This window comes from Eulemur rufifrons, chromosome 7 (assembly GCF_041146395.1).
Source record: "Eulemur rufifrons isolate Redbay chromosome 7, OSU_ERuf_1, whole genome shotgun sequence".
Taxonomy (NCBI): Eukaryota; Metazoa; Chordata; class Mammalia; order Primates; family Lemuridae; genus Eulemur; species Eulemur rufifrons.
The window spans coordinates 191,495,524-191,520,294 of NC_090989.1; the positions used below are offsets into that span (position 1 = coordinate 191,495,524).

Consider the following 24,771-nt stretch of genomic DNA (forward strand, 5'->3'; position numbering starts at 1 on the left):
AGCCACCGTGATATTCCTGAGGGAGGCCCCAAGACCCACCCAGTGGGCCCTAGAGGGCTTCTGGCCAGGAGCTTCTGCCTCTCGGGCACAGGTGGCCTGAGGGTCAAGTCACTGCCCTGGGTGGGGGTGGGCAGACACTAGCACACCTGGGTCCCCATGTCTCTCACCCACTTCTCCATCACCTGCACCTTCTTTCACCAGACAATCTGTCTTAAGAAAACACTCTAGACTGGATAGCCTATAAGCAACTGAAATTTATTGCTCACAGTTCTGGAGGCTGCGAAGTCCAAGACCAAGGCCCGGGCAGATTCCGGCCTGTTTCTCGGTTCATAGGTAGCACCTTCTCACTCAGGGGCGAAGGAGCTCTCTGGGGCCTCTTCTACAAGGGCACTAATCCTATGATGAGGGCTCCATCCTCATGGCCTAATCGCCTCCCCCACCTCCCAATACCACCACCTCTGAGGTTAGGATTTCAACATATGAATTTGGGGGACACAACATTCGGTCCATAGCGCAGTGTCTTAGGCATTCCCTCTCCCTGCACTCTCCCTCCTGCACCCTTCCTACCTGAGAATCACTCCCCACACCCCCTGCCCCGAAACCCTCCCTCTCCACACATAACCGTCCTCTTCCCACCCCTGCAACCCCCAGCAGTAAAAGGGCCAGTGCCCAGGTAATAGAACTGGGCCCTTACAGGCCCCCCAGCCCAGTCCCTGCTGGAGCTCCTGGGTCCCAAGGCGGGAGGTGGCAAGAGGACAGGATGTCCACTTTCGGGAGCAAACAGGCACCAGAGGGGGCTGGAAGGCACTGCCTCATCCTCCTGCAAATGAAGCCCAAGTCCTACCTTGGGGCGGGGGACAGTCATTCCTGGGCAGTTACTCCCAGTCTCCCTCAGAAGGTGGTCCCTGCCCACTCCAGGCCACAGAGAAAACAGCAAGACCATGGGCAGACCCCCGCCGGGCACTCTGGCCACAGTCACAGCTAACAGCCCCTGGGTGCAGCAGCCTTGCAGTGAGCGCTCCAGCAGCACAGCCTGATGCCATCCCCACCTCTGTGACGGGCAGTGCCACTCCAGGGTGGCCACTGCCCAGTCCTGAAGGAGCAAAGCTCAGAGGCATTCTGAGACCCGCTTCGCCTCCAGGCCACCTGCTGCCCCACCCCCCCTGGGGGCGCACACGGTCTCATCCACACCTTCTTTAAAGCGCTTTCTGCAGACAGCAGCACAAGGGCGGGCAGCAGTCCAGCCCCTGATGCAGGGCTGGTCGGCCCCTCCTCCACATGGGCCATCAGCATCCTTTGTCCCCTGGACTCTCCCTTCCCAGTGAGCCCCGTGCCCCTCCTGCCCTCAGCCTCCAACACTGTGAACCTCTTCCTGGGCTGGCCTGCAAGCGTATCAGGGTCCACACAGGGCTGTGTCTGAAGAAATGACCAGACAACGGGCCACTTCACACCCATCAGTGTCATGAAAATCATGACCTCACGGGGAAGCAGCTCTGCTGGTGTTCAGTCCTGCTTCTAAAGGTGGGGCTGAAAAAAATTAAGAACAGTAGGGGTAGGGACGGGAGGAGAAAGAAGAGCCTTTGGTAGATCTTTGGGTAAATCCCAAGATGATACGAAAGAAAAGGACTTTAAAACTCTGCCTGCTGTACCCTACAAGGCAGCAGAGGGAATCTCAAGTTCAAGGGCTCCCCAAAAGGCCAAGAGTTGCTCTCCCTCCATCACTGGGCAGAAGGTTCGCTGAGGTATCCTGGCGCCAAATGAACCAAAAGTCTAAGCAGAAATGACATTCTTTTCCCGGGGGAGGCAGCAAAAAGAAAGTGCACCCTTGCCCACGCTGTAAGCACCACTCTGATCAAGCATCACCCAGGAGTAATGACGACCTGCATGCGGGCTCTCCCCGACCACCTGAACGCCACAGGTCAGTTTCCTTAGGGATACATACATGAACAGACATTATTAGATGCCTACTGTGTGCCAAGCACTTCTACATACATTTATCTCAGTTTATCCTCAAAACAAACTCTCGAGATATGTAACACCATCCCCTTTTTGCACAAGGAGGTGGAGAGTTTAAAGAATCTGGCAACTTGTCCAAAAAGCAGTGGGTACAGATCGACCCCTGGGGCCTGCCCTTCCTGCTGCCCAGACTCCAGGAGCTGCCCTGCACCCCATCCTCCCCGGGCCTCAGGCCTCATGCATTTCCTCCAACACTGTCCCTTTCTGTCTTGCTCAGTGAGTTGGTTGCTATTGCTAGTGACCCAGAATGCTAACCTGCTCACCCTGCACTGGGGTGCTCCCCTGAGGACAGCCCTGCCGGAGGCCCCTGGCCCGCCCCGGCTGCCCCGTCCTCCCTGCTTTCAGGATGATGACACAGACCCCTGCTGTCTGCCCCAGAGCTGCCTCCTCCATGACTCTGGGGGCTGTCCCAGGGCCTGGCCCCCATGACAGGCTACTAAGCACTTATGGGATGATGGGAGTAGAAGGAGGATTCACGAGGGCAGAGTGGGGCTGCGATGAGGGAGCCAAATTAAGAAAAGAAGTTAAAAAGGGAATATTTCATATGTTTCAGCCACAACCACTCCTGTGTGTATAATTTAGCAAGGGCAACTATTTCTGCCCACGACACCCGCTTCCATCAGCCCCCCGATGGCAGAAGGCTGAGGCTGAGCTGTGCCAGGGTGAGGGTTTGGCTGGCTCATGGCAGAGTATGCGGGCACCACCTCGGCAAGGCTAGGGTACCCGAGCTTGGGGCGGCACAGTGGCCTGGGAAAGGGGAGGCGCTCGGGCTGGGGACAGAGAGAACAAGGAGGGAAACTCACGAGCAGAGATAGCCTTCCAAGCTTGGGAGGGGTCTGTCTGGGGGGGCCCCAGTCTACACCGCTCCCAAACTCTGCTCAATTTAGGCAATTTGGGGACTAGAACAGAATGTACAGGACATGCCAGCTGCAAAGGTAGAGAAGGCTTTTCAAGAAGGGTATCTCTGAACTGTTTTCCTGTAGGGAATACATTTCCACTGCCCACCCTGATCTGATTCTTGGGGAAGGGAGCCTGGCCAGCGCCAAGTCAAGTGCAAATGACTTCCAGTCATTGCCCCTTGGGCAAACTCGGAACTCCACAGAGCCAAGCCCTGCCTGAGTTACAGCTGGGACCGGCAAGGAGAGAGAAAGCCAAGTGCTGAGAATTTGGGAAAGGGTGGAGAGAGACCCGAGATAATATCTAAAATCAAAAAGAGGGCCTGTGCCCCGGGAATGGGTTTCCCTGTGTGAGTCCAGAAACCACTCCATGCAGGCAGGCTTGGTTCCTGGACATCGTGGCAATCCAAGAAGGACGACATCAGCCGTGGCAGCTTTATTTATGGATTTCGTTACCCCTCCTTCGCAAGAGTCCTCTAACAGACTTGTCACCATCATTTCACAAATCACCCACACGTATTTATAAAATGAGCTGAAGCCCATGTGCTCTTTTGTTGAGGGCTGAGCTTGTCTATCTGACCTCCCAGCCCTGCCTTCAAGGGCTTCTCAGGCTGAAGGGGCGACAGACAAGTGAGGAGACAACGGCTCCAACACGGACTTGCAGGTGCTATAGCTGAGGGGTCCCCAAAGTGAGTGGGACTCACAGAAGGAGGGACAATTCATTCTGCCTGGAAAGTGGGGAGGGTTCCCAGAAGAGGTGAGTTGTAAGCTGGGCCTCAAAGAATCTGGATGTCCAGATTGAGAAATTGAGTCACTCGCAGGGTGTTGGAATGTGGTACGACTGGAGAGTCGGGTCCGGAGAGGGAGGCAGGAAGGAGACTGTGTGGGGACAACTCCATGCGGGGGGAGCAGGGTGTGAGCACCGGCTAGAGAACAGCCACGAGACAAGGGCAGAAGGGCATGCGATGGCTGAGGTGATGTCAGCACTGCTGGGCCACCAAACGCTATTCTGGAGGTTTCTGTGAGGGTGTTTGTGGATGAGATTAACATTTAAATTGGTAAACTCTGAGTAAAGGTGATTGCCCTCCACAATGGGTGGGCTCGTCCAATCAGCTGAGGGCCTGATGGAACGAAAAGGCCGGCATTCCCCAGGCAGGAGAGAATTCTCCAGCAGGTGGCCTCGGACCTCCCCAGCGTCCGCAAGGCCCGGCTCTGCAGCACAAGGGTGCGGGCTCCCGGCGGGGCTCGGGCTCCCCTGGGTCTCCAGCCTGCAGACTGGACCACTGCAACCGCTCGTCCCGGGCTGCAAATTCTGGACTTGCCAATTTCTTAAAATAAACATCTCTCTCCCTCCCGCCCTTCCCACCCACACAAGTGCGCGTGCGCGCATACACACACACACACACACACACACACACACACTCCCTCTCTCTCTCACACTCACATTCTACTGGTTCTGTTTCTACAGAGATCCCGCCCGTAGGGTGAGGGCAGAGAGGTCTGCCGGGCTGCCGGCCAAGGAAGGAAGCGAGCACAGCACCGCTGCTGTGCGTGTCACCAGCAGCCCTGCATCTGTGTAGCCAGAGTCAACACACAGTGACAAACACCCGCTCAGGGCCAGGCCCTGTGCCACTGCTGCCACCTTTGTTGGGTCATTTAATCCAAGGGCTGACTGCGTATCTCCTCTCAGATGTCCCCTAGTTACATCAAAATGAACAGATCCGGACACACTCTTAATCTTCCCTAGCCTGGCCCTGCTCCCATGACAGCAAGTGGCACCACTGAGATGCCCAAGTCACGTATCTGGATGTCATCCAAAAACCGGGAGTCATCTAAGCTTCTCTCCCTCAGTCTCCTCCACCTGGTGCCGACATGGTCTCCAAAACACATGGCAAACCCACCCTCTCCCGGTTGCCTCCAGCACCACACCCTCGTTCACACCCCCTCGCTCCAGCGGGGCAGCTGCAACCACCCCCAACTGGCCCCGCACTTCCTCCCTGCCTGGCCCTCCTCCCGGGCTCTCCTTCAAGGTCATTCTCTGGATGGCATCAGCCTGAGCTTTCAAACACAAACTGGACAACGTCACTTCTCTATTTTCAACCCAGCAACGATTTCCCACTGCTCGTTGGACAAAATACACACTCCTCCAAGTCCAGGAGGCCAGGCCACATGAGCAGCCCATGTCTTCCACACTGTCCTCCTACCATGTCCCCCTGCCAGCTCCAGACACACTGACCCTCCCAGAGGACACTCAACCTCCTGGCTGCCCAGGAGGAATTCACTGTTCTTGGGGCCTTGGTACATCTTGGATGTCTGGCTCTTCTTGGTCTGCAGCTCTCAGGCCCAATGTCCCCTCCTTCGAGAGGCCTTCCCAGGCCTCCCTTTCCAGAGGAGAAGATTGCAGCCCTGGCATCCGCCCCCTTCTTCCTCTACCTGGTGCCTGCAGAGCTCTTATCGCAACTCATAATTGTCTCATTTATTTGTTTACCTGTTTTAGTTCATCTGTCTCCTCCACCCTACCCCCAACACCCTGGAGTGCAAATTCTTCAAAAGCACAGACTTTGTCTTGTCACCACCGTTTCCCCAAATCTAACATAGTAAACGTTATTGAATGAAGGATGAATAACAAATGACTATTAAGTTTGGGATTATCATGGTATTATTAAGCAGAGTTCAGAGAAGTTAAATAATGCTTCTAAGGTCACACAGCTCTAACTGACAGATGCAGGATGGGAATCCAGGTCTGTCTTATTCCAGAAGATGTCATTTCTATCACTCTCAACTGGCTTCTTTATAAACCAATATCTACAGTGCACTTTTCAGCTTACAAGATCGCTTAGAAACATAGCATTCATTAAATGGAAACACTGTTGGAGCATGTGTGGTGTGTCAGGTACTGTGTAGGTGGACAGTGGACTCACGTCAGAGGCTGCCCTCCCAGGACCAGCACAGCAGCCCCCCCGGGCAGAGGGACGGGTGTGCCGTCTGCCACGCACTAGCAGAGGTCTGTGACCAGCCCAGGGCCAGAAACAGAACTCTGTCTTTTATTTTTTTGGTTGAATACATTTTAGCTGTTTTGTGGTTTTTTTCCTGATTATGGTGGTAATACACGCTCATTGTAAGCACATTCAGAAAACGAAGGGCAATTATGATCTAATCACCCAGTGAAAATCACTGTTCAGACTGTGATATTATTTTGCTTTATAATCAGTTTTTTCCCCACTATAGAAATATTGTGGCTGTCTCCTATAACTGGCCATGAATTTTATTTCTAGTGTTCCTGCTATTATAAATAATGCTCTGATAAACATCATTTATTGTACAGTCTCCTTTGCACTGTTTCTTGAACCTAGCTAGGAGTGGAAATGTTAAGAGAAAGAGTTTGTACTTTTAAAATTTTGATTTATATGCCAAAATGCCCTCCTCAAAGATTAAAACGATTTAAATTTTACCAGTTTGAGAGCTGAAAACTGATTTCATTTTACTATGTGTTTCCTCAATTATTCGTGATGTGGGCCATCTTTTCAAGTGTCCAGCACAGCGACTAGCATGGAAGGGGTGTTCTGTAAGTACTCACTGAAGGGAAGTGCCACTGTTTGGATTTTTTCCTATGTGGACTCTACTCATATCCTTTGCCCATTCTTCTAGAGTATGTTCCTTAACCTTTTGCAAAAACACTTTATAGCTCATGAGTATTAACCACGTATTTGTTATACATGTTGAAAAACTTTTCAGTTTGTCATCTATCTTCAGACTTTGTTAAGGTGGAATTTTCTTTCTGTATAGAAGATTTAAACTTTTAAACTTAAAATGGTCAAGAAAATGTTTTGCTCTGTGGCAAGGTTTTTCAAGCTGGGCACTACTAACATTTTGGGCCAGATGACTCTTCATGGTGGGGGCATTGTAGAATGCTTAGCAGCATCCCGGCCTCTACCTCCTGGATGCCAGTGGCACCCCCCAGATTGCGACAGACCAGAAATGTCTCCAGACATTGCCAGATGACCTCCTGGGGGCAAAATGGTCCCTGACTGAGAAGCACTGCTTTAGGGTTTCTGACTTCAGTCCCATGCTTATAAATTCCATTTCCACCTCATGATTTTAAAAAGTGACCTATTATATTTTTATCTAGCCATCCACAGTTCTATTTTTTACATTTAAATCTTCAATCCATATGAAACATACTTCAGCGAGGTAAGAAGTCAGATAATGTGACTGCACTGAACTTATCACCCGGAAAAGGCAGTTTCAGCGTGCCTTAGGGAGGGGCCAGGAGGAAGGGCACAGGTGCGAAGGCCAGGTGTCAGGGATTGTCTGCTGCCGCCAAGCCAGACGGTGCTCGGCAGATGTTGAGTGGGTAATGCAACTCTTTAGCAATGTGGTTTTCAATGAACATTTTACCCTTCACGGAATCATCTTATCCTCCCAAAACAACAGCAAACCACCTGACTCCAGAACCATCTGGAAAATTCTGAGGGGTCTTCCATTTTAGTAGAAAAACATCAGAATGGGTGGTTAACTTTGTGTGTCACTGCCCTTGGTTTGAATCTCTGTGTGCTTTCCAGTAAATTTTTAAAAATATATATTAATTATCCTTTTCTTCTAAATTCCTGTTAGATTTCTATAGAATTTAATGGATATAGTGGGCTCCCTCTGGTGGTCACAAGAAAATCTCCAGATCTCAATGGTTAGTACATAGTTTAACATCTTTATTTATAAAAATAAGGACATAGGCCTTTTTATAACTAATAGATTCAGAGTGGCTAGACTATGCTTTAAGAGAAAACTTCTAATTATGTTTTTCCTTTTATCAGTGTGTCTCACAAACTGGTTCGTAAGGCCCCCTGCCCAAAACCACACTTACCATCTCCCTTCCAGATCATCTCTCTTTGGGGATGTCTTGTTTCTGGCCAGGGCACCCCCGTCCCAGGCTTGGGGCTCCAGTCTTCTCTGCCCCACCCATGCCCATCCACCCCGGTCACGGGTTTGTCCAGCGGACAGCCCGGCACCTCTCACAGCTGTTCCTGGCTGTCAATTCTCATGGCCTCTTCTCCAGACGAGTCATCCAGCAGATGGTTATCAACCCTCCTCTGCACGCCTGGCTCCGTCCTAGGCTCGGGGAGTCCTGCCCTGAGCGACCCTCAGTGGCCCCTCTGTTGGAGCCAAATCCATGATCTAGTCTAGTACCCACACTGTTTGTAGAGTCCTGCTCTTAACACTGAATCCTATTCAGACACCTTCAACTGTGTCCCACACCCCGGACTCAGCCTCGCCTCCCACTGCCACCTTCTAACCAAACAAAAATGGAAGAGCACATTTGTAGCTCTGGCTTGGGAGAGGCAAAGGCATTATATGTAACCAAAATGTTTGCACCCCCATAGTACTCTGAAATTTAAAAAAAATTAAAAAAAAAAACAACACCAAAAACTCACTGCCAAGGGGTGCTCCATTTGCATCTGCTCCGAACAGTCAGGTCTCATGGAATGTGTCCCCCACTCAGCTGGCTAACATGCCAATCAGTCTTCAAAACCCCGACCAGCTATCATGCTCCCCAGGAAGGACCCTCCGCCACCCAGATCCTCCTGACCTGGAGTGACCTCTCCCTCCTTTTAAGTTCTGTAGGCCTTTTTTCCTCAGGACTCATCCTATTCTCAGTTTATCATGGTTCTTGTATCTGTACCATCTTCCTCTAACAACTGGGTCTACAGCTGTCTCTAACAATCTTAGTCAGCAGCTCCCCCAGGACAAGCACCAAAACAGGGTAGGGAGAGATGAACGAATAATAAACAAATATCTATACACAGTGGAGTGCAGGACTGAGACCATCCTTCGGAGAATTTTGGTACCAAAAGAGATATATATAGCTGTATCTATATAAGACACATTAATTATCTACCTCCACTTGGTAGAGTCTGACATAGTGAGATAACTGCCTTATACGGCACTCAGTTTTGCCAGGAACACAAGTCCACTGGGATTTAACACTCTTAAAAATATATACACCATTCTTAGAAATTTTACAAATAAAAAATAATTCAAAAGAGGAGAATAATTTCTTACTTCAAAGTACTAAGAGAGCATGTGCCCTTCACTGAGCTCTTTCCTAAGCCAACAAAGGCAGTAAACAGGCTGAATATGAGAGACTTTTACTACTTCTGTTCTGCTCTGTAACATTTTCCATAAACTATCAATGAAATGTATCAGGTTCTGTCTGGCAGCTTTTGTCTACTGAAGCTTCTGTCTATCACTTCCACACTGTGCTTTATGCGGTCTTAAGTAGAGTTTCACTCCTCTCTGCAAACTTCCAAACGTCTTCACAGAGCAGGGAATTTCTAACTTGGATTAATCCGTTTAATTTCTGGAAAAATTACCCTATGCTGCAAACATAGTGTGCATCACTTGGAAACCACACACAGTGTCTCTGGAATATTATGCAAGGATACAAAAAGACACAGAATGAAAATTAAGAGGACGACCAGTTTTCTAGAAAGTTTCTAATAATGTCTGGGGCGGTTTGAGCCGGGTTGGAAACAAGTGCAGATGGCGTGAAGGTCAGGAGCCCCAGGCTCTGCGAGAGGGGCGCTCATGAACGCTTCACCTTCTCCTCCTCTCTGCTTCTCTCACTCTTGTGTTGCGAGGATTTTGTCACCCATGTCCCCCGGGGGAACATGCCAGAAAAGTCTGCCAAGCCTTTGTTCTTTCCCTCCAGAATATTCCCAGACAACCTCCAACTTCATCTCTGGTCCCTTCCTCTCTGGCAGCCCCGACTGACGGCAGCGGCTGAGTTCACAAGCGGCTGCGTCTCTGGAGGTGGTGCCAGGCCTTGCTCTGGCTGGCTCCGTGTAGCAGCTCCTTCTGCCCGCGCAGCCATCCCATGGGGCAGGCACTACAGAAACCCACTTGAGACATGAGAAACTGAGCCACGGGGAGGGGGAGCAACCAGCTGAGGCCACAGAGCTGGGACACGCTGAGAATTCAGACTGGGCAGTCTGGGTCCAGGGTCAGTGTGCTTCACCCTGGCCGTGCTGCTTCTTGGTGCTTGAAGTGGAGCCAATCCACTGGGCAAACCCGAATCTGTCTACAATCCTCAGCTGAGGACCAACTGGGCCTGGCTGGCCAGCTGTCCCTGGAGTAGGACTGAAATGGTCACTTATTTGTTTGTGCCACCCAGCTACATCCATTTTCTCTTCTTCTGGGAAGAGCATCCCAATTTTGCATGGGGGAACCACCCTTCCCCACACCACATAGTTCTGGTATTGCCAACCCTCCCCCACATCTGTCTCCACTAGTTCCCAGAATGGTCGTATGACCCGAGCATGTCACATGACCTGAAAGTGGCCACATGATCCAGGCCCAGTCAATCAATGGCTTGATAGGCCCCTGCCCCAAGCCAGGCAAACCAGGGTCAGCTCTGAGACTTTTTCTTTTTTTAATCATGGTAGAACACATCTAACATAAAACTGACCATGCTAACCATTTTAAAGTACACAGTTCCATAGTATTTAATACATTCACTATGTTGTACAACCATCACCAGTAGCCATTTCTAGGACTTTTCATCTTTCCAAACAGAAACTCTGTACTCATTGAACAACTCCCTGGTCCAGGTGCTACGGCTGCCATGAAACTCCCACAGACTGGTCAGCTTAAACAACAGAAATTTATTTTCTCATACTTTTAGAAAATAGAAGTCCAAGATCAAGGTGTTAGCAGGACGGTTTCTTCTACGGGCTTACTCCTTGGATTATAGATGCCGTCTTCTCCCTGTGTCCTCATGTGGCCCTTCCTCTGTGAGTGTCCACATCTCCTCCTCCTCCACGCCAGTCACACTGGAATAAGGCCCACCCCAATGGCCTCATTTTGCCTTAATTACCTACCTCCAAATATAGTCACTTTCTGAGGCACTGGGGGTTACGACTTCAAGATATGAATTTGCGGGGAGGGACATAGTTCAACCCATAACACTCCTCATTTCCCAATTCTGGGACTTCTGAGAAAGAAGAATGCTCTATCTGCTGGGGCTGCTGAGCAGGTATGGTCTACCCCTGCTGCTACTGGCGGCCACCTTCCCAAGTAGAGATCAACCCCAAGGAAAGACTATCTGAGAAGGAGGCAGAGAAGAGTTGAGAGAGAGTGAGCCCCTGAGCCCAGACACACCTAAAGCCAGCTCCACCTCAGGCCCTTCCATTCCCAGGGATGTGAGCTAATAAATTTCCTTTTTTGCTTTATTAATGTAGGATGGTCAGACCTTAATGAATGCTCTGAAGCTTGTAATCCAAAGGTGGGTTAATGCAAAGGCCTCTTACCCCAGAGTACCTGTGACTCCAGGACACACAGGGTGGGACCAGAAGGCAGCTATTTACGTGGGAGAGTCAAGATTCAATTCCAGGCCTTGGGATGCTCCCGTGTCACGACTGTTCACAGCACAGTCTCTGTGGAGGCTGGGGCCGTGCTGGCATCTCCCACAGAGCAGGCTTCAGGGCCCACCTGGGCCACAGAGCTTCCTGCACAGTTCTGTGATCGCTGCCCTAAGGTCGGCCTCTCCGCACAGACTGGGGGCTCCTGCCCTTCCAGCCAACACCCCCCAGCCTACAGCAGTGCCAATGACAGAGCTTCGGAGCAAAGCCCAAGGAAGTCAGAGAGCAAGGCTACGCAGCAGGCCTGCCTTCCTTCCATCACAGGAGGGATGCAGCACTGTCTGTGTGAACACAGGGTGGGAAACAGCCCAAACGTCCTTTGGAAGGACTGGCCAAGGACATTACAGGACAACCCGACAGCCCGGCCGGATTCCATCACTGAACCAAAACAAGGCAGCACCTGCTCTCTGGTACAAAGGCTGACACAGATCGCCTCAAAGAGAAACTGCAAACTGAAAAGCAGCAGCACACAGGAGACAATACACGACACCAATTGCGTGAAGGAGGAGGAATACTCGCTGATGTCTATGAAACTACCTCTGGAACCCAGCTGTCCAATACCAAAGCCGCTCGCCACAATTTAAACTAAAATTAGTTAAAATAAAATAAAATTTAAAAACTGAGTTCCTCGGTCTCACCAGCCACATCTCAAGGACTCAACAGTGACGTGTGGCCAGTAGAGGCCACAGTCGTGGACGGCACAGGCCCAGAAGGTTCTGTCAGGCAGCACTGCTCCCTAAGGGACACAGCAATCTGGAAAAGGGCCCTTGGAAAGAGAGCAGGAGAATGGGGCCAGGGGAATCATTTTTCACATATCTTTTATGTACTTGAATCTTTTAATCACATCATGCATTATTTCCTATTCAAAAATAAACATTTAAAAAATCTAAACACATTCTTTAACATTTAAATACGTAGGTAAGGTAAGAAAAGAGGGTCTTGGATTCCTGAAGGACACAGGTAAGCCTCACTCGCCTCGAGCACAGGAGTGACCCGCTGGGGGAAAAGCAGGCGTCTTCCTTGGGCGGGCGGATGAGAAAGAGCAGCAATGGACGGGCTCCCAGGTAGCTCCGTGTCTGATTCACAGCCCTCCTGCCCCCATATTCCCGTCCTCTCGGCAACCTTATAAGGTCCTCAGGGTGGTCATCGCTCCTGCTTTCATTTCCTGGGGCTGCTGCAGCAAACTTGTACATCAGCACAAACTTGGGAGCTGGAAGTGACAGTTCACTCCTGCACAGTTCTGGAGGCCAGAAGTCCAAGGTGCTGGCGGGGCAGGCCCCTCCCAGAGGCTCTCAGGGAGGACCTTGCACGCCTCTCTCTGCATTCCCTGGCTTGTGGACGCATCACACCAATCCGTGCCCCATATCACATGGCCCTCTGGTCTGTGTGTCTCTGTGTCTCAGATTTCTTCCTCTCACCTCTTATAAGAACACTAGTCGTTGGATTTAGAACCCACCCTAAGTCTTGGATGGCCTATTCTATCTTGAGATCCTTAGCTTAATTACACCTGGCCAGACTCAATTTCCAAAAGTGACAGTCACAGGTACCGGGAGGTAGGACTTGGTAATATCTTTCTGGAGGACACAATGCAACCCACTGTATCATTTTATAGACAAGGATACAAGGCTCAAGGGCCCCCACTTGCCCACGGTGACAGAGCTGACTCAGAGCCCAGCCGTGAAGCCCATCACCACAAAGCCCCCACCGCCTGGGCTCTGCCTCACAATGGGCGACACACCCATTAGAACTGCACCTTCTCTGGCCTCGCTTATCTGACCGCTGCGGGATAGGATCTGACAGAAGATTCCACTGTCTCCCGGGCGACCAGGCCCTGGCTATTTGTGGCTGTCTCAGATCAGGTGGAGATCCAAGCTCCAGAGGGTGGTCTGCATTGCCAAACTCCAAGTCTGCCGGCAGATTGGAGCCGGGGAGTTCAGGCTTCTGGGGCTGGAGACAAAGGCCCCTGTCCTTTCCATGATAAGGGCGCAGATGCCAGCCCACGGGGCTTTTGCGCTGGTGAGGGCTCTGGCCTAAAGGACTCACATGAGTGCTCAGACTCAAGACGACAAGAGACAAAGCCCAGGCGCGGACAAGGGTGTGCAGAGGGCCTGGCGGGGGCCAGCATGCTGGGCTGCACTGACTGACGGCAGCAGGGCCTCCCAGGGAGCAGGGGCGTTCACCGCGCCCTCCTCTCAGCAGGACTGGAGATCTGGACTAGCCCTTCGGCCACGGTCTTCCCGAGACCCTCTTAGAGCCTCTCTCCCGGGTTCAGGACCCCTGCTCCCCTCTTCCCGAGGGAAGGCAGGACACAAGACTGCCCCTGGGTCACTGGCTTTAACCTGTACTTTCTCCATGACCTCAGAAAGGCACCCACAGAGCCCACTCCCAGACTGTTAGCAGGTACTGATAAAGACCCTCACAGCTAGTAAGGGGCAGACCTTTACTAGGGTGACTCAGTTACCAAGTATTCGGGAGTGCTGTGCCAGCTCCCTGCCTCCACCCTCTCTCGCTCTGTCATCTGGCAAGAAACCCATTTCCCACCTGGGTGGGTGTGGGCTGTCCGCACACACAGACACACACAAGCAGCTGAAGTTTCACGGCAGCATTCCTTACTGCCGTCTGTGCTGGTTCGCAGTTTCAAACGCTAGCTACAACCCACTAAACTGATTTCATATCTCCCAAATGGGTTGTGACTCCCAGTTTAAAAAATACTGATCCACATAACTCACATGGATATGCATCCTAATAACACTCAGAAAGAAACAGAGGAAAAAAGAAGGACGATTCCCATTTTACGCATTTTGCAGATCATCCAAAAATCCATTTGTGGATCTGAAAATTTTCCCCCCATTTAATTGCAATTTCTGACCTTCCTGATCTGCAAATGGAGCCAATACTTGTCATGTCCTTTTTCCTCTTATTAAAACCTCAGTGGCCCTAAAAAGCCTGGTTGAGCCCATAGAATTCTTTCCCCCTGGGCCGTCAGAGACTGAATTTTCACACCATGGATCCACCTTTGCAGAAATCTCAGGGCATCTCCCAGCCCTGCAATGTTCATGATCAGAGAGTTTGGTTTCTGGACCAGCTGCAATGGTCTGGGAAATGCCAGACGGCTCGGCCAGTGGAAGGAATGATACCAAGGGCAAGAGACACTGTATTCGGCTCCCATGTTCTTCTGAACCAATAACATGTTATTTCATTTTGCTGTCACCTTTCCCTGCATGTTGGGACGTTTGAGATACGTTGTGATTTTCCACTCATTCACTGGTATTGGATACCATCCTGTGAGAGGATCATTCTAACCTTGGGAACACCAGGGTCGGAGACCACACACTGAAATTCTCAATCATAGTCTGTGCAAAGCTCCCCTGAGGACAACTGGAAGAACTGCTATGAATCTGGATTTGAGGCACATGGATTAGGAATCAACAAATCCTGGTTTTATTCACGGGCACCCTGTTCTACACCAGCAAAAGCCAAGAGAGACATGATAATTTAAATAATTCAGACCAAGTTTTCTGTTCCCTTCCTTTGCCTCCACCAAAAGAAATGTAAACAAAAAGCTTACGTTCACCAGATTATTTATCTCCTTTCCACCTGTCCAGCACAGAGAGCTCTGCTGCAATGTTAATCCCGTGGGCATGTGAGTCCTATCAGCGCACCCCTGTGGGACAGCCACTCCTTTCCTGCCATCGAATTCTTTATTCTAAGTCATCTCTAATGGAGTCTCTGTTCCACCACCAACCAAACCACATCATTTCATTTTACCGGTGACTCTGACGGAGAGCCTGCTGGAGAGAAGGGCCAGGACAGTCCACAGGGCACGAAAGCCTGAGCCCCAGCTGGCCTCTGGCCCATGTGTGCTCTTGGCAATTTTGAGCAAGCAGCCGAGAGAAGGGACCTACCTAATGAAGTCTGGGGCCAGCAAGGTATGAAGCCTTTACTTACCTGGGGGGCAGACACATTCCGATGGCGCTTCCCGAACAGTCCGAAGCTTGACTAGTCCGTCCAACTTCTGAGCCAGGAAGAAAAGGAAAGTAAAAAAAAAAAAAAAAAAAGAGAATGAGTTTCAGGGCAGGGAGGGGTAAATGTCGAAAAATCAACAAGAACAGATGTATCTAAAAGATCTACCCTGATGACGGTGTTTTCAAGAACATTTCATAAAAGATCATTAAATTCTACAGGCAATTTTAGAGTAAAAGGAAAAACAAAAACAAAACATTGAACAGTTACTGGTGAGTCCTTGAAGAGAAGGTGGCAGGTTTTTGCTTTTATTTTCAAATACAATACCAAGAGTTAAAAACAACAGAAACCAGCATCAAAGCCCAAGTGACCATCAGTCTGTATGCAGAAAGGGCAGAACAGGGGAAAGCCTGAGTAGGGACAATCAGAACTGACCCTTGAGGCGCCTTCCTACTCACAAAGCCACCCCTCTGCACCCAGGCAGCCCACAGCTCCCACTGTGGTGGCCCCTCCCACTGTGGTGGCCCCTCCCAGCCGTGGCCTCGGACCTGACGGGCCCAATCTACCCTGATGACAACATTTTCCTTTCTTTCTTTCTTTCTTCCCATTTTCCTTTCTTCTTACCAGTGGGGATCCTTGGCCTAGAAAATTCAGTTCCGTACAATTTAACAAGAATCTCTACACATGCCCAGCCCTGTGCTAGATTTGGGTGAAAGGAAAATAATTACTACAGAAATAGAGTCAGAAGTGACAGCTAGGCTGCAATGGTGACTCACAGGGACAGCTCTGGCATGCTCATGGCCTGATTTGACCCTAGGGAAAACTCTGAGGCCAGAATTAATGTCCCTGCCTCACAGATAAGGGGATGGAAGCTTGAAAGAAGGAAACTTGTCCCACGTCCCAAATCTAGGTTTAGAGGAATGAAGTGATTGGCTTCTAATCCCAAAACTAGCCAGGACTTGAGTCCTGGCAAAGATACACAAAGTATTAACCTTTCTTTAGGGAGTAAAAAAACCCTCAAAGCAAAACAAAGCAGGAACGTGCTAACCTGAGTGAACAGTTCAAGACTACTGTTAGAATGGGTGCTTCAGGCGCAAACATAAAATAGTAATTTGTAAGCACTGCCTTAGAGGGAGGAAGAGGGGCACCCCTGGTCTGAGCCCTTCACCACCAGGCCTGGGATTTTCACAGAAGACAGGCCCCCAGCCCGGCCTTGTCTGCCTCTGGCTGGAATAGCCCAGGACCAGGAGGCTGAGGCCAAAACCCTAACCAGGGTACCTCCCGTCGCCTGCAACACTGGTCCTGAATGCAGAGAAAGAGAAGGCCAGCTATCATCACTATCACCATGGTGGAAACACCACCACGACAGCCAGAGGGTGCTCCAGGGTGGCACCTTTAGGTGCACTAACATCTCCATCCTCACTGCACCTCCTGGCCCTGGCCCCACAAGGCTCTAGGCTTGCCCCAGACATCGGAACCTGGCGAGGCCTCAGGATGCCGGCCTCTCAGCTCCCTGCAGGGACTGCCACCAGCCACATGCTCCTGCTCCGGCCCAGAGTGACCCTGTGGGCAGCCTGGGCCGGACCCCAGCCTCCAGAGGGCCCCTGCAGCTGCCATGGGCTCCCACCCATGACAGGCAGTGGCAGACACCCAGGCTGTATAGCAGAGTGGGCGCCTGGCCACACCCAGCCCCGCTGAACGGGAAGCCCATGCAGAAGCTTAGCCTGACCTCAGAACTCACTCTCTTCCCCATTGTGTCTGCAGATACTAAAACAGATTTCAAAATGTGCTTGGATAAAGAATCCACCCTCTTAGTTTAAGCCAGTCAATTTGTGCAAGAAGCTCTTATCTGTTTTTTATCAGTGCTAGACAGAAAACAAACGACTGCCACACTAATTTCATTTTTTTAACAAAAACATTTAATGTTAAAAAACAATTCACTTTTAACAACTGGTATCACACTTGGGCAACTACTATCACATCTGGGCCTCTCTCCTAAAGGGCAGGGCAGCTTTCTCAAATACTGATAGGAAACACAATTACTTTTAAGCTACTCTTACTTTAAGATGAAAAGCTAGCTAAGAAACTATCGATGAGAGGAAAAAATGTACTGTTAATGCCAGCAGCTGGGATCATAGGTTACTGGGATTGAGTTTTTGTTTTGCCATTTATTCTAACTCCTGAGCATTTGTTTTTCTAGATTTGAGGGCAAATCTGCAACATTTTCTCTCCTAGTCCCTTCCCCTCCCCCACCTCCAGCCCCTAACTGTGGGTTTGAAACGTCCCTACTATGAACACAAAGAGAAATGTTTGACTTAGAAATCCAATCCCACAATCTTGACTTCATGCTTTTTTTCCCCTAATTCTAAGAAAATATTCTTTTGTGTCTAGGTTTGTAAAAATGATTTAAAAGCCTAAACTTTTTACATACAATTATCTGACAGTACCCCTAGCATCTGCAAACAATATGGTCCTGGTTTTACATATGCAAACAAGTCCTGACTCTAAAAGTAAATAAAGGAAGAGTTTCTGAGAAAAGAGCAGAGACTCTGGGGGCATTCCCTTCCAGAAGCACTGAGAAGGAGAACTTGAGGTTTGGGGGCAGGGTGCTAAGAGCTCAGGGAAAACTCATCAGGGGAAACCATGGCCTTCAAAACAGCAGTAGATGGTCAGATGATAAATTTATTAATGATCTGTTGGAGCACTAGTCTAGAACAATTCACCAGATGTTTGATCACATTCTCAAATGGTTTTGCTCTGATGAAATATAGATTGATGTACAAAAAAGGGATGCAACGATTCATCTCTGTAAAAGGCTACAAATAAAACCATAAGACATTTCTAGCCTTTCACTGAAAATTCCTACTCCAGGGAATATATCCCATGGAAATAAATCTGCAGAAACAAGAAAATACTACTCATGAAGAAGCCGCAGGCACAGCAGTGGGAGTGGTCAGTGAAGGATGGGGAAGGCCCTTGATGGACGGTCACAAGTCAGGAAACAGCACTACAAAGACTGCAGCAACAAGGAAAAATGTTTATGACACATTAAATAAAATGTCTACATCTATGTAAAAATTCAGGCATGGGGGAGAGGCCACTACCAAACAGAACCCAGTGAGTGTTGGGATTATTAAAAGAACTTTAAAAGTTCTGTGTTGTCGTAATACCACCTTCTCAGTAAAAATAGAAAACCCTGGAAGTAGAAGAAGAGACAAGATGAACTCTCTGCCAAAGGAGAGTTCTGAACACCAGATGGATGATTCTGTCTCCTCAGGGAGACCCAATTCCAGAACCAACCCTGCTACTACACAGCCACCACGATCGCTGGAGCAAAGGCTCGCCAAGAGTCAAGTCCCTCGGCTCCAGCCACAGCTCCTCATCCTTGCTCTTGCACCCATGAGAATGGCTTTGCCCACCTCCTCAGTGCCGGCTCCCCGAGTCCCCCCAGCAGCCCCTCCAGGCGGGGACTATCACACGCCCATTTACAGATGAGAAAACTGAAACTTAAGAGAGGGAAGTGTCGGGGCTGGACTTACATCCTGGCAGCAACTGACTCCAAATACAAAGCAGGACAACCTCTGCTTATGAGCAACTTTTATGCCTACAACAAATTTGTTAAAAGTTGCTATCAAAAGCCAGGCCACCCGAAACTATAGACAGAACTCAGTACCGTGTTTAGGAAAGGTTGAAAGAGTGAGAAGAATTAAGAACAAGGGGTGGTGTGGAGGAGATTAAGGACGATAGAATTGTTCCATATGTCCCTGGGGTGGTGGACACATGACTAGGCATTTGTCAAAGTCCATAGAACTGTCTGTCACAAAGAGTGAACTTTAATGGATATTAGTGAAAACCAAGGTCAATCGGGATGCCGGAGAATCCCAGGCCAGATTGCAGGCTATGACAAATGAATCTAACTATATTAAAATTGTGTGACATAACCTCGCTGAAGGCTGTAGGGGGAAAATATAGCTTGGCTAAGTCACTTGCAAAATATTTTGATTGAAAACTGTAGGGTGGAGACAGAGGGAACCTGACATGAACACTGCACCCTAGGAGGCCAGGTGGCTACAGGGGTGCAGGGTAGCAATTTTGAAGCTACTTTGCATATTAGCTTATTTTTAAGCTACTTTACATATTAGCTTTACATATTAGTTTATTTACAAATAAGTAAATAAACTATAGATAATGAAAGCCAGGTTTATCATTGTCCAAGAAGTTGTAAGTAAGCAAAGAAAGTACGCGAAAAGTACGTACACTAGAATGAACCCGTTGTGCTGGATCGGAATCAGGGACATCACTATGAGGTCACATTTACGTTCTGTATACAGGTAAACACTATAGGGACCATGGGGAGAGTTCCCCTTGGCCCTCTGAAAGTTTGCTGAAAAATCAACTAATCAACTAATCAACTAAGAAAAGGCAGATTAATTGGAGAAAAGGCATACAAATTTATTTAACGTGTATACACAGGGTCCTTCAGAATGAAGACCCAAAGATACAGGGGAAATTGTCCATTTTTATGCTTAGGTTCAACAAAGCATGGGCAGCCACGTGGAAATATGATTGGACAAAAAGGTATGATTTAATGCTAGACTGAATGGGAAAACTCAGGGCCTGTATGTCTAGATTCTTCTTGCCTTCTCTGAGCATGAATTCCTTCCTTCTGGGTGTGGGGGCAGGACACTCTCTGGAATGGGGGTCTTATGACCTGCAGTCAAACAAGATAATTTCTTTTTTTCTTTTCTTTTCTTTTTTGAGACAGGATATTCCTCTGTCACCCAGGCTAGAGTGCAATGGGGGTATCATAGCTTACTGCAACCTTAAACTCCTGGAATCAAGTGATCCTGCTGCCTCAGCCTCCCAAGTAGCTGGGACTACAGGTGCATGTCACCATGCCAGGCTAATTTTTCTGTTTTATAGAGATGGGGCCTTGTTTTGCTCAGCCTGGTCTCGAACTCCTGACCTCAAGCAATCCTCCTCCCTCAACCTCCCAAAGTGTTAGGATTATAGGCGTGAGCCACCACACTCAGCCAAGATTATTTCTTTATGGCCAATTTTTAAATAGAAATGCAGACGGAAAGTTAGAGTAATATTTTTAGGTTTTATGGCTAGCTTTGGGAAAAAAAGGGGTTTGGTTTCTATGACCCACCTTGGGGAAGAGGGATTCTCCTTTCTATGGCTAGCCTCAGGAGAGAATGGGACTGAGACACTTTTGCCTCTGAGGCCTTCATTTTGTGGCATTGTTTTCCAAGCCCCAACATTACATACAGAAATAATTACAGATACATGCATATAGAAGGGTTAATATACATGCACATATACCCTACCTCTATCTACAGAGAAGGCCTACAAAGAGTGACACCCTAGTAGTAACAAGCACACTCAATGCCTAGATCTTGGTTTCTAAATATCATTCTCCAATAAAAGGAACCAGGGCTTCTTGGAGAAATGGCTGATTCTAGGGCCAAGGTAGGAAAAATATGAGATAAGCCTGGCATCTTATAATGCCAGAAAGTAAAGAAGTGCTTTATAATAAGCGGGATGGGGGTGGAGGGTGTATCTCAAAGCAACACAAGAACCAACCTGAAGGGCTTGGAATGGCCAAAGCTGGAACAATTTAAGCAACAAAATAAGTAATGTAGTATTGGCTTATAATCCAAAGAATAAATTACATACCCATGAGTCCATGCTGATATAAATGATTGAATAAATAAATGGGAAGAAGAGACACAGCTTCCTTGTAGTATTTCAAATAATCTATGAAGCTACTTCCCCCTCCAGGAGGTGGAGCTAAAGTGGCCTCTCCTTGAGTGTGAGCTGGACTTACTCAGAGAGTACCTTTACAAGGGAGAAATCTGGCAGATACTACATTAACCAAGTGATCAAGGTTAATTATCACCAGAGATAAGTCACACTGACATAACGGACCCCCTGATATCATGCCATGAAAGTAGCAATCCACCTTAGTGGTGTCCTTTCCAAACAGACATAACCTAGTCTGATCATGAAAAAACTCAGACTAGCCCCAGTCGAGAGGCATGCTACGAAATACCTGCCCCATATGTCTCAAAACCCTCTAGGTCATGAAAAACAAGGAAGAACTGAGAAATGGTAATGGATTCGAAGAGACTAAGAACACATGACAACTAAATGCAAGGTATCCTGGATGGATCCTAGAACAAGAAAACGGCATTACAGGAGAAGACTGGAGAAATCTGAATAAGGTGTAGTTCAGCCAGGAAAAAAAAAGGTAGCAGAATCACAAAGTCATTTAACATCAACTAAAGTGTAGCTCTGTTATTTTTTAGAACAGAAATATTTTCTTTTTAACTGAGGTGAAAGTCACATAAACATTAACATAAAATTAACCACTTTAAAGTAAACAGTTCAGTGGCATTAAGTAAAGTCATAATGTGCAATCACCTCCTCCATCTAGTTCCAAAACATTATCATCACCCCAAAATGAAATCCTGTCCCCTTCTCCTTTCCACCAGCCCTCAAATGGCAACTGCCAATCTGCTTTGTCTCTATGGATGCACCTATTCTGGATATGTCACATAAACAGAATCACACAATTTGTGACCTTTTTGTCTGGCTCCTTCACTTAGCAGGAGGATTCACCACATTGTAGCATTTATCAGTATTTCTTTCCTCTTTATGGCTGAATGATATCACATTCTGTGTGCTACTATTTGCTTATCCATTCCATGAACATTTAGGCTTACTCTACCTTTGGGCCATTGTGAGTAGCGGGGCTACAAACATGAGTGTCCCCCACACCCACCACCGGCTGGAGCCTGGACGCTGCCCTGCAACACAGGCCCTGTGGTGGCGCGGGGGTCGGGGGATAACCCCAACATGGCGGCGTGGAGAGACTCGGTGTGCCGGAAGGGACCCAACGTGGCGGTGCCGGCCGGCGCCGAGGTAGGTGGAAATTGCAGCTGCTGACCAGGGACCCTGGAAAGGACCACCTACGGAGCCCCCGGCACCGTGGTCTAAAGCGGCGGGCAAGCTAGGTGTGGCCAGAAGGACGCGGCGAGCACGGAGGAGCGTTTGACGTCGTGGGCACCCATCTCACACACGGCGATGCGCACGCACGTTCCTTCCTTTTTGTTGATGTCACTGATGACCACGAGCGTGCACTCGTCCAGAATGGCTGTGACTTCTTACTGGCGTCGGAGCGCCAGCGCGGCTGTGATGAGAGTGACTTCGGCCAGGTGCTCCTGCTGCTCATCACTCGCCATGGCCTGCTGCCTACCCCAGCCTCGCGAGGAGACGGGCTGTGTCTGGAGGAGACATCAACCTCTAGGTGACCCCCAGAGCCCTCAGTGACCAGAACCGAGGCCTCCTCACTCTGCTGTGGCGTGCTGCCCCGCTTTGGTCCTCGGGTGGGTCGCAAGCCGCCAGCCCGAGGCAGAGCCACACTTGGGCGCCCGCAAAAACGCCGGAAGTCAGTGACCCCAGATCCCAAGGAAAAGCAGACTTGTGGCGCCAGACTGCAGCTTCGGCTTCTGGCTGAACACGGCCAGCACAGACTGCTCTGCAGGGCAACGTCGTCTTTAACAAGCAGGACCCAACTGAGCGCCAGTTTGGCGCCTTAACCAGGCCGACACCATCCTCAGGACCCAGGACCTGGGCTCCATCATCTGTGACATCAAGTTCTCTGAGCTCACCTACCTCCATGCTTTCTGGCACTAGAGGCACTCAACGGTGTCTTCATCACAGACTCCCCCAAGCAAGCTGCGGGCCTCGGAGCCGTCAAACTGCCGGGCAGTGTGGGCGAGGAGGCCTACGAGGGGCCGGCAGCAACCCCTGAGGAACCTGATGCTGCGAGCCCTGCCGACCTCTTGCCCTTCTTGCTCCTCTGGGGACTGTTCCCGCCACCCACCTCTGGAGCTTCCATACTGTTCTGGGGGTTGTTCTCTGCCCTTCCAACCAGTCACACCCCCGCCTTTTTTTTTTTTTTTTTAGGAAAAGACAAACGAAAGTGGAAGTGGTGTCCCCTACCCTTCCCTGCACCCTGGTGCCTGGGCTTCCCCTTTGTTTCTGTTTTCCACTTTCCCTAATGTGTCTCTACAGCCACCTTACCACTGAGCCACACAACAAACGTACGGGGGGAAGCAAAGTCTATAGAACATAGTCTTTGCAAGGGACTGAAGTGACACTGCTTTTGGGTGCATTGAGGGGTTATCAATACTTCTGGCTTTATGAGGGCTCTGAAATTTTGTCTAAAATACCAAACGGCTGTGAGTAAGGGAGCTATGTGGAAGGTGGGACTCTGAAGTGTATTTTGGAAATTAATCACCACCCTCTTCCAAATTACAGAATTTAGAAAAAAAATCTGTGGCCCTTTCTACTCTCTCCTGGCATCTGGTGCTCTCCTCTCTGCCTTCTTTCCTCCATTCCATGGCTTGAAACCTCTGCCACAGGTGGCTCCTTCCTTTTTGCCATTTGTCAAACCCTCTTCCAGGGAATAGTAGATAAAACGACTGGGTCAGCCTAGTCACCCCCAACAGTGGTGTGCGTGTTTACACACGTACCCGGGGGCTGGAGAAGAGGTTGCTGATTAAAATACACTCCCCCTGTAAAGGGAAAGGTGGAGTGTGACACTTTCCTTCCATGTTCAAATGAAAATAAATAATGTACCCTGCAAAAAAAAAAAAATACAAAAATAAACACGAGTGTACATTTACTTGAGTATCTGTTTTCAAGTCTTTACAGTATAAACCTAGGAGTGGAATTGCTGGGTCATGTGATATTCATATTTAGTTTTTTAAGGATTCACCAAACTCTTCCACAGTGGCTGAACCATTTTATATTCCCACCAGCAATGTATGAAAGTTCCAGTTTCTCCACATGCAGATCCCAGGTGTGAGGTGGTATCTCATTGTGGTTTTGATGTGCATCACCTAATGACTAATGATACTAGCATCTCTGCATGCGCGTGTTGGTCATTTCCATATCCTGTTTGAAGAAATGTCTGTTCAAATCCTTTTCCTATTTTAAAATTGGGTTTTGTGTCATTTTGTTGTTGAGTGGTAAGAATTCTTTCTTTTTTTTTTTTTGAGACAGAGTCTCACTCTGTTGTCCAGGCTAGAGTGCTGTGGCATTAGCCCAGCTCACAGCAACCTCAAACTCCTGGGCTCAAGCGATCCTTCTGCCTCAGCCTCCCCAGTAGCTGGGGCTACAGGCATGTGCCACCATGCCCGGCTAATTTTTTTTATATATATATTTTTAGTTGTCCGGCTAATTTCTTTCTATTTTTTTTTAGTAGAGACGGGGTCTCGCTCTTGCTCAGGCTGGTCTCGAACTTCTGAGCTCAAACGATCCACCTGCCTCGGCCTCCCAGAGTGCTAGGATTACAGGCGTGAGCCACCGTACCCGGCCGGAATTCTTTAAAATTCTAGATACTAGGCTCTTATCAGATATATGATTTATGAGTATTTTCTCATATAACAGATCTATTCTTGATCAGAATT

At 49.0% G+C, this 24,771-nt stretch overlaps 1 protein-coding gene and 1 pseudogene across 1 annotated transcript in view; one reads left to right on the top strand and one right to left on the bottom strand.

The window, feature by feature from the left end:
* The window catches only part of COL23A1 (collagen type XXIII alpha 1 chain), a 307,671-nt gene that overhangs the window by 268,558 nt on the left and 14,342 nt on the right, over positions 1–24,771 (bottom strand). The window contains exon 2 of the mRNA XM_069472066.1: positions 15,275–15,341. Coding sequence (XP_069328167.1) covers positions 15,275–15,341 — 67 coding nt within the window. The remainder of the gene's footprint in view (positions 1–15,274; positions 15,342–24,771) is intronic.
* Positions 22,151–23,386, top strand: LOC138387861 (death effector domain-containing protein pseudogene; annotated as a pseudogene).